Source organism: Geotrypetes seraphini, chromosome 1, assembly GCF_902459505.1.
Source record: "Geotrypetes seraphini chromosome 1, aGeoSer1.1, whole genome shotgun sequence".
Classification (NCBI taxonomy): domain Eukaryota; kingdom Metazoa; phylum Chordata; class Amphibia; order Gymnophiona; family Dermophiidae; genus Geotrypetes; species Geotrypetes seraphini.
In genome coordinates, this window is record NC_047084.1 from 65,659,919 (window position 1) to 65,672,529 (window position 12,611).

At 42.9% G+C, this 12,611-nt stretch overlaps 1 protein-coding gene across 3 annotated transcripts in view; it reads right to left on the bottom strand.

Moving 5' to 3' along the window:
* Positions 1 to 12,611, bottom strand: part of EGFLAM (EGF like, fibronectin type III and laminin G domains) — a 207,886-nt gene that overhangs the window by 64,963 nt on the left and 130,312 nt on the right. For all 3 annotated transcript variants that reach the window (XM_033932625.1, XM_033932615.1, XM_033932635.1), the window contains exons 13-14: positions 7,944 to 8,133; positions 1,664 to 1,789 (exon numbers count right to left, since the gene is read on the bottom strand). In XM_033932625.1, the coding sequence (XP_033788516.1) occupies positions 1,664 to 1,789; positions 7,944 to 8,133 (316 nt within the window). The remainder of the gene's footprint in view (positions 1 to 1,663; positions 1,790 to 7,943; positions 8,134 to 12,611) is intronic.

The following is a 12,611-nucleotide window of genomic DNA, read 5'->3' on the forward strand; positions in this document are numbered from 1 at the left end:
CCCGCTCTTCTGTCGTGCACATATGGTCTTTACCCCCTAAACTGTACCATTCCCTCGGGTTTTTGCAGCCCTTGCATTTCTTAACATTACATTTTAGCTGCCAAATTTTAGACCAATCTTTAAGCTTCACCATGTCTTTCTTCATGTTGTTCACATCATCCTGAGTGTCTACTCTATTGCAGATTTAGGTATCATCCACAAAGAGACAAATTTTTGGGATTTCAAGCTTTGATCCTTTCTCTCCTTGGGATGCTCTCATCTCCTCCACTTTCAGGAAAGCATACCGGTTCTTCAGTTCTAGGGCAGGGGGAGTCACAGTGTTCTGTAATCTGAGTCCCTCAGCACAGCCTCTTCTTCCCCACTGTTGGAAATCTTCGATGCCTCATGAACCATTTCAATGATGTACCTCTCATTCTCAAGGATGCTTCTCAGGCTTGCCACCTCCAATCTCAGTTCTTTTACTTCCTTCATGAGAGATTCAAGCTGAAGACAGTGTGCATATGGAACCACTCCCTCTGCCTGGGTAACATTTTCTGTCTGCACAGAGACAGAAGTTGTAATCTGAGCAGCAGCTTTGGTGATTCCATTTTTCCCAGCCATGCTGTAGTGCAGAAGTACTTACACATGGAAGAATAAAGAAAGGGCAGAAAAATCCTACCAAAGTAATGCCCTGTTCCTGGTTGGCTGAAGAGCCTATAAATGAAACAGTTCTGCCTTGGGGTGGGCGAGAGGGAATTAAATTAACACCAGAGCTTTTCCTCAACAGCTATTTGTGCCCAAATCTGATATTATGCCTTGAAATGCAAGCTAAAACACTAATCTAGGCTAAAACACTGTTTTGTATTAAACCCTAACAGAGACTCTAAAGGCTACACTATTGTCTAACTGATTTTGCTAAACTAAAAAAGAGAACTAGAAACCCAAGTTTACCTTTTCCTAGGGTTGCCAGATGTCCAGATTTCCCCGAAATGTCCACCTTTTGAGGACATGTACGGGGGGGTCCAAATGACTTTTCAAAACCCGGCACTTTGTCCGGATTTTGAAAATCTTTCCTTCATGTAGAAGGGCATCTGTGCATGCACGGAAACAACGCGATGATGTCATGTGCACGCAGATGTACGCGTGGCATCATTGCATCGCATACGCACATGAGTGGATGTCCTGCCCGACAAGAGAAGGCAGTGGGGGTGGGATTGGAGGCGGGGCTTGGGGGCATGTCAGGGTGGAACTGGGGCGTGGCGGGGCAGGGATGGTTGAGCCTGGGTGGGCTTGGGGGCAGGTATAGGAGGGACTGGATTATCCAGATGGAAAATCTGGTAACCCTACCTTTTCCAGACAGTAGTTCACAGGTTGCTGTGAAAACTATCTTTAATGCTGAGCCTCTACAACCTCTCTCTTAGAAACAGACTTACTGACAGTTAGGCACTAGGCCAGCATTCGTCCCCTCAAGGGTCACCTGTGAAGTCTGATCTCTTAAGGAACTCCTTAGAGTTCAGTCTTTCATATGTGAGAATATACTGCCTGTTTGTTTGGAGAATGATTTTTTTTTTTTTTTTGCAGTATTAGTAGCTTCTAGTTTGAAGTTTTGTTTAGGTATTAAAAATATTTTGAGAGCAAACATTATTACAGTGGTTATCATACATTAAAAAGTTATTCCTCTTACCTTCTTCACAGTGTCGACTTCTGAAACCAATTGGACAAAGGCAGAGGTAGGAATCAGCTCTCCTTGGTGTACAGGTACCACCATTAAGGCAGACAGCTTCATTGCAAACTCCTCTGCTACATTCACCTATGTAAAAAAGACTTTAGGGTTAAATTTTATTTCACACAGATTATATAAAGTTAATTTTTCCCAACAAAATATTCATCATTCTCACCAGTACATCAGCTATAACACTTCTGGACAAAAGCAAAATTTCTAACATTCAGCAATGTCTAATACCCTATTTTGTCAGTCAAAGCTAGAATTCCCTGTACTAATGATTTATTCTATTGAAAACAGTCCTAGGAATTCACTTCAGCCTCTGTCACCACTAGGGCTGAACATTTAACATAGTAATAACGCAATTAGGGGTCCTTTTACTAAGGCATGTTAGCCGATTTAGCACATGCTAAACGCTAATGCATATATTCTATTCTATGGATGCGTTAGCATTTAGCGCAAGCTAAATCAGCTAGCGCATCTTAGTAAAAGAGGGGATTAATGCATTGTTTAATGCTGTTAAAGTTTTTTTAAACGAGAATAACGTGATAATCGAGATTTAGGCAACATTAACAAGATTAATGAGATAAACGAGATGCTTGAAGCTCCTACACGACAGGTATAAATACCATGGTGGGAATTATTATTATTATTATTTTTTTACAGCACAATAGCTGAGCAAGTGCTAGGGACAGCTCCTCCTCCCACCCCATCTTTCCTGTAAAAAATAACATGCGCACCACTGCAACTCTCCCTGCTGACTGAGCTGATTGTGGCAGGGGAATCCCCCTGCTATGATCAGCTCAGCTAACAGGGAGAGCCCGAATTCCTCCCTCCTAGCCTGAGCCCTCTGGATAACCCGCCTCCCCGACCATGCCCTGCTCCCAAACCTCTCCCCCAAACAGGCTGAGCCCCTCAAACCTCCTGAGAACCCTCCCACATTTAAAATGAATGGGCAGGAGAGAGGCCCACTCCCTCCTGCCTCAGGGACCCCCCCCCACGATGTCCCCCTCACTTTTATATGGGATTAGCAAGAGGGATGCCCACTCCCTCCTGCCTCAGTGCCCTTCCATCTGGCCTCACAACATCCTAAACCATCCCCCTGTATCTTTTTTAGAAGACTCAGCAGGAAGGATTCACACTCTCTCTTGCCAGCAGACCCGCCTCTTCAAAATGGCAGGCCTTCCTGGTGCATCCTGGGATGCACTGGGAGGAGACTTAGGCACCTGAGCCAATCAGAGCCTTAGGCTCCTCCCAGTACATCCCAAGATGTACCAGGCAGGGGAAGGCCCACCATTTTGAACAGGTGGGCCTACAATGGGAGAGAGGGAAGTAGGAGGAAGAAGGGTGAGATGCTAGATGGGAGGGCAGTTGAGAAGAGAAAGGGGAAGATGGTGGACCCAGAGGTAGTGGGGAGAGAGAGAGCGATACTGGATGGAAGGGCTTTGGTGGGTGGGGAAATTGGGGAGGGGCCAAAAGGAGAAGAATTTGGGGTCCTTCTCTTTAATTTCTGCCCTGGGCCCCAGCAGGTCTAACATCAGCCCTGCTTAGCAGTCCTGCTCCCCCTGACCACACTCCACCTTGGAAATGCTGATCTCCTTCCCCTCAGAGGGCTGCTAGTGCCCCTGCCTCCATCATCCCAGTGAGCTCATGGTACTGCTGCTCCCATCCCCCTGGTGATCTGATGGTGCCAGACAAAACTGTGTTTTTGCAAACCAAGGGAGACGCCTAGGTCCACCTAAGCTCGCCTAAGGGCACTTCCAGGTAAAACTGCGCCCATGGATAGTCTTGGGCGAGCTTAAGTGGCCCTACGCATCTCCTTAGGTTCGCATAAATGCCTACAATGTAGGCGACCTGCCTCAGGGTGTTAAAAAAAAGTGCATCCTGATTGGCTGGTTAAACAGTGTTATGACACCTACAATTGGGATGTCGTTTATAGAATTTGGCCCTTTAGGTCAAGCTATAGCTGCTGTACATCATCTTGAGAGTATCTCTTCATAAAGAATGTTAATAAATATATAAATTAAAATCCTTTTCCCATCAGTTTCCTATATCAATGCCAAATATGATCAGAATCCGTTAAAGTACCGTATTTGCCGGCGTATAAGACGACTTTTCAGTACCTTAAAATCCTCCCCAAAGTCAGGGGTCGTCTTATACGCCGGGGTACTGTTTAGAGAGCTGCACGGGGACGCCCCTAGGGTCGCGGGGATCCCGTGGGGACGCCCCCTAGGGTCGCGGGGATCCCATGGGGACGCCTCCGAGGGTCGCGGGGCTCCTGCGGGGCTGGATGCTCAGTCTTCTGGATGTACGCGGCTCTTCTTCTCCCTACCTTCTGTGCTTGCAGCACAGAGCCGAACGGAAGTCTTCCCGACGTCAGCGCTGACGTCGGAGGGGAGGGAGGGCTTAAACAAAGCCCTCCCTCCCTCCGACGTCAGCGCTGACGTCGGGAAGACTTCCGTTCGGCTCTGTGCTGCAAGCACAGAAGGTAGGGAGAAGGAGAGTAGCCTCGCGGTTCGAGTGGCTACCAAGGGAGAGGGCCGGCAGCCCCGCCCCGGTTGCAGCACAGCCGGCCAGGTTCCCTTACTTTTGTGGCACTTCCCCGACCGACCGATAACAGCCCGGGTCCGACAATCCTCCCTGCCCTGTAGCCGCGAATCTAAATTACCTTCTTACAGCAGCTGTGCTGCACCCGGGGCGGTAGAGAAGGTGTGCGGAAGAAGGGGTAGTCAGAAGGTAATTTAGATTCGCGGTTAAGGGCAGGGAGGTTTGTCGGACCCGGGCTGTTATCGGTCGGTCGGGGAAGTGCCACAAAAGTAAGGGGACCTGGCCGGCTGTGCTGCACCCGGGGCGGTAGAGAAGGTGTGCGGAAGAAGGGGTAGTCTTATACGGCGAGTATATAACAAAACTCTATATTTTAACTAAAAGTTGGGGGGTCGTCTTATACGCCCAGTCGTCTTATACGCCGGCAAATACGGTATTGATTTCTATCACCTCCACTGGTTTGCCATTTCAGGGCTTGCCATCTTTCTCTATGATTCTTCTAAGAGCAACACTCCTCTTTTGGGATCCTGCCAGTTACTGGTTACTGTGGGGAAAAGGATATTAGGTTTGATGGGCCTTCATTTTGTCCAATTATGGCGATGCTTATGCAGTTATGTACTTATATAGCACTAAATTAAAGTTGTAAACCGCTTTGGTATGTAAAAGCGGTATATCAAGTCTGAATAAACTTGAAACTTGAAATCCAACTATGGCTCTGCACTGAATATCCAAAAATGTATGTATATACTCAAGCCACATACCATATTCTCCTATTTGAAATGTCTTAGGGTACATATGAACTCTATGGGGCTCAAAATCAAAACTTAAACCCATCTAAAAACCCACCCAAGTCGGCACTCGGATGACTTAAAAGACAGGTCATCCGACTGCCAATAATCAAACTGATTTTCTGGATATGTTGCGGGATTTTTTAGGCCTCTGCATCCTGCTGTGTGCCCAGAGCTAAAAGGGGTGTATCTGGAGGAATGGTTAGGGCAGTATGTGGGTAGGATGGGAGCTAACCTAAACTTAGTTGTCCTGCAAGGATAATTGAATGTTTTACTAGACATTTTCATCCTGGATGAAACATAAATATTGTGAGTTAAACAATGTAAAAACAGGTATGTGCCAAAAAGGTATCCAAAGTGACCAGATAACCACTGCAGAGACAAAGTAAAGATCCACACACACTCCCCCATTGTTCACTGATGCTCTCACACACCCACAAAGATCAGAATAAAAAAGTACCTACCTGTCTCCAGAACATTAATATCTGGTATAGGAAAGCCTAATAGACCTGCACACAAGTGTCTTAAATAACCTGGGAGATGGGCTAGTGAACCACTGACAGAAGGACCCAGGCCCATAAGACACTCTAACCACTACATTTATGATAGAACAAGTGCACCCAACAAAACCCCTCCAAACCCTACTCTATCATATAGGTGCCACCTGCAGCCATAAGGGCTATGGGGGTTGTAGACAGGTAGATATAATGGGTTTTAGGGGACTCACCATAACCTATAAGGGAGTTCTGGTGAGATATTCATGTGGCAACCTTTTTGGAACATTCACAGCAGTGCCTTCTAAGGTGCCACACTGCTCTGTTGCCATTTCTGGATGGCCAGTCCATTACATGATTGGCTCCTCCCACATTCATATGGTCTTTTTCTGAGAGTTTGGAACTTGGACAAAATTTTGGTCAAAAATATGGTATAAAGATAGATGTTCTGGCGGTCTGGACGAACAATAGCCTGGACGTTCAGATAGATGATTTTGGGAAAATGGGCGTTTTCTCACTGCCGACTTTGGGCGTCTAGCGCCATATGTCTGAATCTGACTTAGACGTATGTTTTGATTTTGCCCCTCTATTTATCTAATAGCACAACTTTCAAATATGAACTATGCAGCTACCTAGTGGTTTAACATCAAGTTGGTCTGTGCAGGCTGAAAAATGCATGTGCACTTTCTCAGGAGGTTTATTAAACATTTACCCAATGATATACCTTAACTCTTCACATAATATTCAAAAAAAGGTTCTTCAACAAATTTCTCAAAACACTCTCCAAGACATTAAAAAAAAAGTTAGCATAAACATCCAATAGGTTGGCTGAAAAATAGTGTAATAATATTGGAATGGTGGAAGACCTCAGACTCCTTTTCCCAACTCACAATAGAGCAGCTTACGCTGATCAATTCAATGGGATATTCTGTCAATCATTGGCCTACCACCTCCTCCAAATATCAACTATATCAAAATTAATTGAATGAAAAATCATAAAAGAAACTTAGCTTCTGATGATTAATCTCTTATGATTGCTGATCTCTGGTCACTGATCCCTGACCAGAAATCAGTGATCATAAGAGATTAATCATCAGAAGCTACGACCCTTTTATGATTTTTCATTCAATTAATTTTGATATAGTTGATATTTGGAGGAGGTGGTAGGCCAATGATTGACAGAATATCCCATTGAATTGATCAGCATAAGCTGCTCTATTGTGAGCTGGGAAAAGGAGTCTGAGGTCTTCCACCTTTCCAATATTATTACACTATTTTTCAGCCAGCCTCTTGGATGTTTATGCTAACTTTTTTTTTAATGTCTTGGAGAGTGTTTTGAGAAGTTTGTTGAAGAACCTTTTTTGAATATTATGTAAATTTATATGCCCACTCCACTATTTTGATGTTCTTTTCTTTTGATGAAAATCGAGTGAAGTAGTTTGTCTTCTTTTTTAACCTTAATTCTTTACATATTTAAACTAATTTGAGAGCTTATTTGAAAAGATATATTACAGAGTAAATAATGAGCCTCAAGTCTTTATCTGTCATCATTTGTACTCAATCATTCAACCTTGCAGTCTTCTCAGGAAGGGACCTGTGTGGTCGGAAAAACACATTGGGGTAGATATTCAGCATGCTATGGTGAGCATTTGTTATAGCCACTGCTGACATTATTCCCAGATATTCAATGCTTGGCCATGTCCAGGCACCAGCATTGAATATTCAGGATTATGCAGCTGGCTATCTCTTGTGCAATTAAGTGCAATATTCAGCACCTAATCTCCTAAGTGATACTGCATAAAGATAGCAGTAACTTATGCAGTCCGATCTGGCCACTTAACTTAGGCAGTTCAGTGCTGAATATATCAGCACTTAACTGTATAAAAATACAATACAATACAATTGAAAAACTCTTATATGTTGTCAATACAGAAACTCTCTAGACAGTTTACAATTAAAAAAAGAAAAGAAAAGTAGAGCAATTCTTTACCAAACTTTACCCCAGACTGCCAATAAAATAGCCAGCTCTCACTTTAGTGGTCTGTGGTGATATTTGGCAGCACTAATCAGTTAAATGCCACTGAATATCAGCGGATAACTCCACACAAGTGGTTTACATCATTGCTTTTATTGGTCCAAAAAAAGTTATCATTACCTACAAAGATTCATATTCAGTTTGACATGTCTATATGCCAAAATATACAGCGCTGCATATGCTTTCCAATACTATATAAGTGATAAGTAGTAGTAGTAGTAGATGAGCCACAAATGATACTTATTTATCTTATACTGTTTGAAAACTATTCACTTTCAGTTTAAGATTATCCAACCTCCTTCTCTCCTCATGTTTTGAATGCAAGTTTATTCTAGTTTGTAAGGAAATATGGCAAAGCCTTGAAGTTGTTTCACACTTACCAACATCTGCACCACTCAGAGCTTTCCCTAGAGGCCAGGGCCTCATATCAGTCATCTTCCCATTGATGATCAGTGATTGAACACAGCCTTTAAAACCACGGTTGGTTCCTATTGATCTCAGCAACCAGTATGCAGTGGGGATTCCACCAACATAGAATGGGGTCCGAAAAGTTATTTTACTGTACTGGCCCTATGAAAAGGATAAAACAATATTTACAGTTACATGACACTACAGAACAGCAAGATTATTGGGTCATATTTGAAGCTAGTTAAAACAGGGTGCAAGCGTACTACACTAGATTACAGCTAGGATAAAATTAAGGCCTAGCATAACTAGGTATATGCCTAGGTCTAAGACCCTAATTCTATAAACAGTATCTAATTTGTAGGTGCCACTGAGCACAGTTGTCAATCATCCGCCAGGCACCATTTATAGAATCATGCCTACCGGTGCCTAAGCATTCTTAGGCACTGGTAGGCATTGAAACCTTATGCAGACTCCCATTTATGCTAGATTTTTCTTGGCCGAGATATCATATACCGTAACTAGCACTCTTATCGTTAATAGTGCAGGGGTTATTCAACAATAATCCCGAAATACAGAGGTAATCTCTTTTGTTATCCCTTATATTATAACACCCTTTGAAAGTTTCAACGATCCTCAGAAACACCACTTAGGGCTCCTTTTACTAAGGTGTGCTAGTGTTTTTAGCGCGCACTGAAGGTTAATTTTTGTTTATATTTTAAATTAATAATACTTTCTTATTTATCAAAAATACTTCATTAATATAATATGTATTAGCTTTACTTAGCTTTCTTTGTGGTCTAGGTCAGGGACATTAGATTCACCTTTTTCTGGATGTCTTGGAGAGTGTTTTGAGAAGTTTGATTGATTAGAGTGGCTTATGGGCCTGGGTCCTCTTCTCTGTGGCTCACTAGCCCACTCACCAGGCTACTTAAGACATCTGTGTGCTGCTCTAACAGGCTTTCCCATACCAGGTGCTGCTGTTCTAGAGACAGATATGTACTGTTTCATCCAGATTTTTGGGTTTTGGGAGGGGGTCAGTAATCACTGGGGAGGGTTATCTGGTCAGTTTGGGTACTTTTTTTTTTAGCACTTAGACATTTTAAAAACAGGTCTAGCTCACAATATCTAAGTTTTGTCCAGGAAATCTTGAGAAAGGTTTGATTATTACGACAAGACATCCTAGTCTAAGCCTGCCCATAACACACCTCCAAAATCCCCCTCCCCCTCCCCCTTTAGTTTTGGACACAGAGCGCCTCAAATGACATCCAGAAAAAGGGTTTTGAAAATCATCACTTGGACGTTTTGGCGAGAAAAACATCCAAGTGCCGATATAATGCTGTTTTTTTGACGTCTTAGTGTTTTGAAAATGCTCCTAATACTATATTGAAATTTGAAACAATTCTGCTCAGTTCTTACTAGCAAAGTGTATAAACAGATTTAAAGCATAAGACATAGCTTTTAAAATTTTAGCATGACATCTTTAGTAATTCAAGGAAGCAACCAAAAAGGATATGAAAATACCAAGATTTATGTTGGAAGAGTTCAGAAAAAGATGGAAAGGCAGACAGAACTGAAGCGTAAATTTGAACAAATGAAGCAAGGCAGAATCACCAGATACCAGGGTGTAAACCTTTATGTGAAAAATCTCGATGATGGTATAGATGATGAGTGCCTGCGAAAAGAGTTTTCACCCTTTGGTACAATGATGGAAGGTGGTCGTAGAAAAGGATTTGGGTTTGTATGTATCTCCTCCCCTGAAGAAGACACCAAAGCTGTCACAGAAATGAATGGTAGAATTGTGGCCACAAAGCCATTGTATGTAGCTCTAGCTCAACACAAGGAGGAGCGTCAAGCCCATCTGACAAACCAGTATATGCAAAGAATGGCAAGTGTGAGAGCTGTACCCAACCCTGTTATCAACCCCAACCAACCAGCACCACTTTTCGGTTACTTCATGGCTGATATCCCACAGACCCAGAACCATGCAGCATACTATCCTACTGGCCAACTTGCTCAGCTCCGACCAAGTCCTTTCTGGACTGCTCAGGGTGCCAGACCTCATCCATTCCAAAGCATGCCTGGTGCAATCCGTCCAGCAGCTCCCAGACCACCAACCTTTAGTACCATGGGACCAGCTTCTTCCCAGACCCACGAGTTATGTCCGCACAACGTGTTGCTAATACATCAACACAGACAATGGGGCCACGCTCAGCCACCGCTGCTGCAGCTGCAGCTACACCAGCTGTACGGACAGTTCCTCAGTATAAGTATGCTACTGGTGTCCATAATCCTCAGCAACACCTCAATGCACAGCCACAAGTTGCCATGCAGCAGCCCTTGACTTCTTCCATGTTAGCTTCCGCCCCTCCACAAGAGCAAAAGCAAATGCAAATGTTGGGTGAGCGACTCTTCCCTCTTATTCAAGCCATGCATATAAGTTTGTTATAGTGAAAAACTGACTGTAAAGTAGCAAAAACCAGTGAGGAGAAAGCAAAAAATACTTCAGTTATATGCTCAGAGAAGCGAAACTCTGAAGAGGGGGTGAAAACCTCCTCTTGGGAAAAAGAGTTTACCATCCAGTCACTGCATATACTTCATAAAAAATCGCTCTCTGATCACTGTTGAAACATGTATGTTACTTGTAAACTTGTTTTGCAAAGATGGCAATGGTATTCAAAATTTCAAATGCCAAGTTGGTTGCTGGATTACTGTTACACTTATCTTATGCAAAGCGGTCTTAGGGGTCTCAACGTGGCCCCGTTTCGTGTTCTGCTTCAGGAGACCCAGATACACGCTGTAAAACACGCTGTGTAAATGTAATGACTTTCCAAGCAATTATCTGAAATACAAAAAATGCAAAAAAGATTCTTTAACAAAACCACACACCACAGAACTAGACTCAAACAGACTGTGATGTGGGAGAGCTAGAACATCTTATTGGCAATAGCGAGGGAGAAACGCCAAAAATTTACATACCAATTGCGGATTTCAAGAACTCCAAACAACGGAGAACGCTGACCGCCTCATCCGATTTAAACTACGGGAGAGGGGGGGAAGGGCCTCCGTTGTGGAGCGTGATGACGCCAAAGGTTACTGTACCAGATTATGAATAAAGCCAGTTGAAAGTTGAAAAAGCAAACAAAAGCTAGAATAAAGGGCTGGAGTCAAAGAAAGGCAACCCATTCTATCTCATTGTTTAGTCCATGGGGTTGTAGCGTATTCAATTCAAAGATCCATTTTTGTTCTTTACGCCACAAAAGTTTAGCAATATCACCCCCTCTAGTAGTAGTTACAATGTCCAATATAGAAAATTTCAATTCAGCCACATCATGCTGGTATTGGAGCCAATGTTGAACAAGGGGAGCTTCCTGTATGCCAGATTTAATTCTGCTTATGTGTTCCCCGATCCGGATCTTGACACTGCGGATCGTGCACCCCACATACTGTAAGGCACACGGGCACTGTATTATGTATACCACTTGTTTTGAGTTACAATCTGAATCCATAAGAGTGTATTTCTTCTTAGTGGTAAGACTCAGTTCATGTAATGTGACACTGTACTGACATATTTTACAGTGACCACACGGCTTGTGACCACTCCCCGTAGTGGCAACTCCTGTAGCTGGATTCAAAAACTGAGAGTGAACCAATCTTTGTTTCAGATTCAAATTTTTTGAAAAAGCAAAACGAGGGAGTTCTTGGAACTCTGAGTGGTATTGCATAATGTGCCAATGTTGTTTTATGGTTCGTTTAATTTGAAACGACAATTGAGAATATGGTAAAACACATACTAAAGATTGTTCTTCTGATTTGGGATGAGATTCTAACAGCAGTGAACGATTAGCATACAGCCCCCTCTTGTAGGCTTTGTGAATGACTGCAGCAGGATATCCTTTCTCCCGGAACCTATCTTTCATGACATCTGATTTAGAAATGTAATCCTGCACAGAAGTGCAAAGCCGTCGGAGCCTCAAAAATTGCCCCGTTGGGATATTATCCCTTAGATGCCTTGGATGAAAACTATCATATTGAAGGAGATTGTTCCGGTCCGTAGGTTTACGATATATGCTGGTCTGAAAAGTGCCATTTACCAACAAGATGTTAATGTCCAAAAAAGGCACTTGATAACAATCTTTAGTCATGGTGAATTTCAAATTGACATCACAACTGTTGAGCCATATTAGAAAGAGATCTAATTCTTCTGAAGTCCCTGTCCATGCTCCCAGAATGTCATCGATATATCGTTTCCAAAATACAAGATGTTGCCAATGCTCTGAAGAATATAAAAAGGTTTTTTCAAATTTGGAAACGTAAAGACAGGCTATAGACGGGGCCATTTTTGCTCCCATAGCTGTGCCCTTGACCTGCTTATAAAAAGTATCTCCAAACTGAAAGTAATTCATACCTAGCGCTATGGTAGCGAGATGTATTAAAAATTCTATCCTGGTATCAGAGATATCTAGTGCCTGTAATTCAACTCTAATAATATCTATAGCTTCACGTTGAGGAATGTTTGTGTATAGAGCTGTGATATCCAAAGTGAAAAGTATGGCACTGTTTGGAATATTGGTGAATGTAGCCAAAAACTTAATCATGCTGGCTGAGTCCAGGACATAAGAAGGCGCTAGAGGAACACGGTC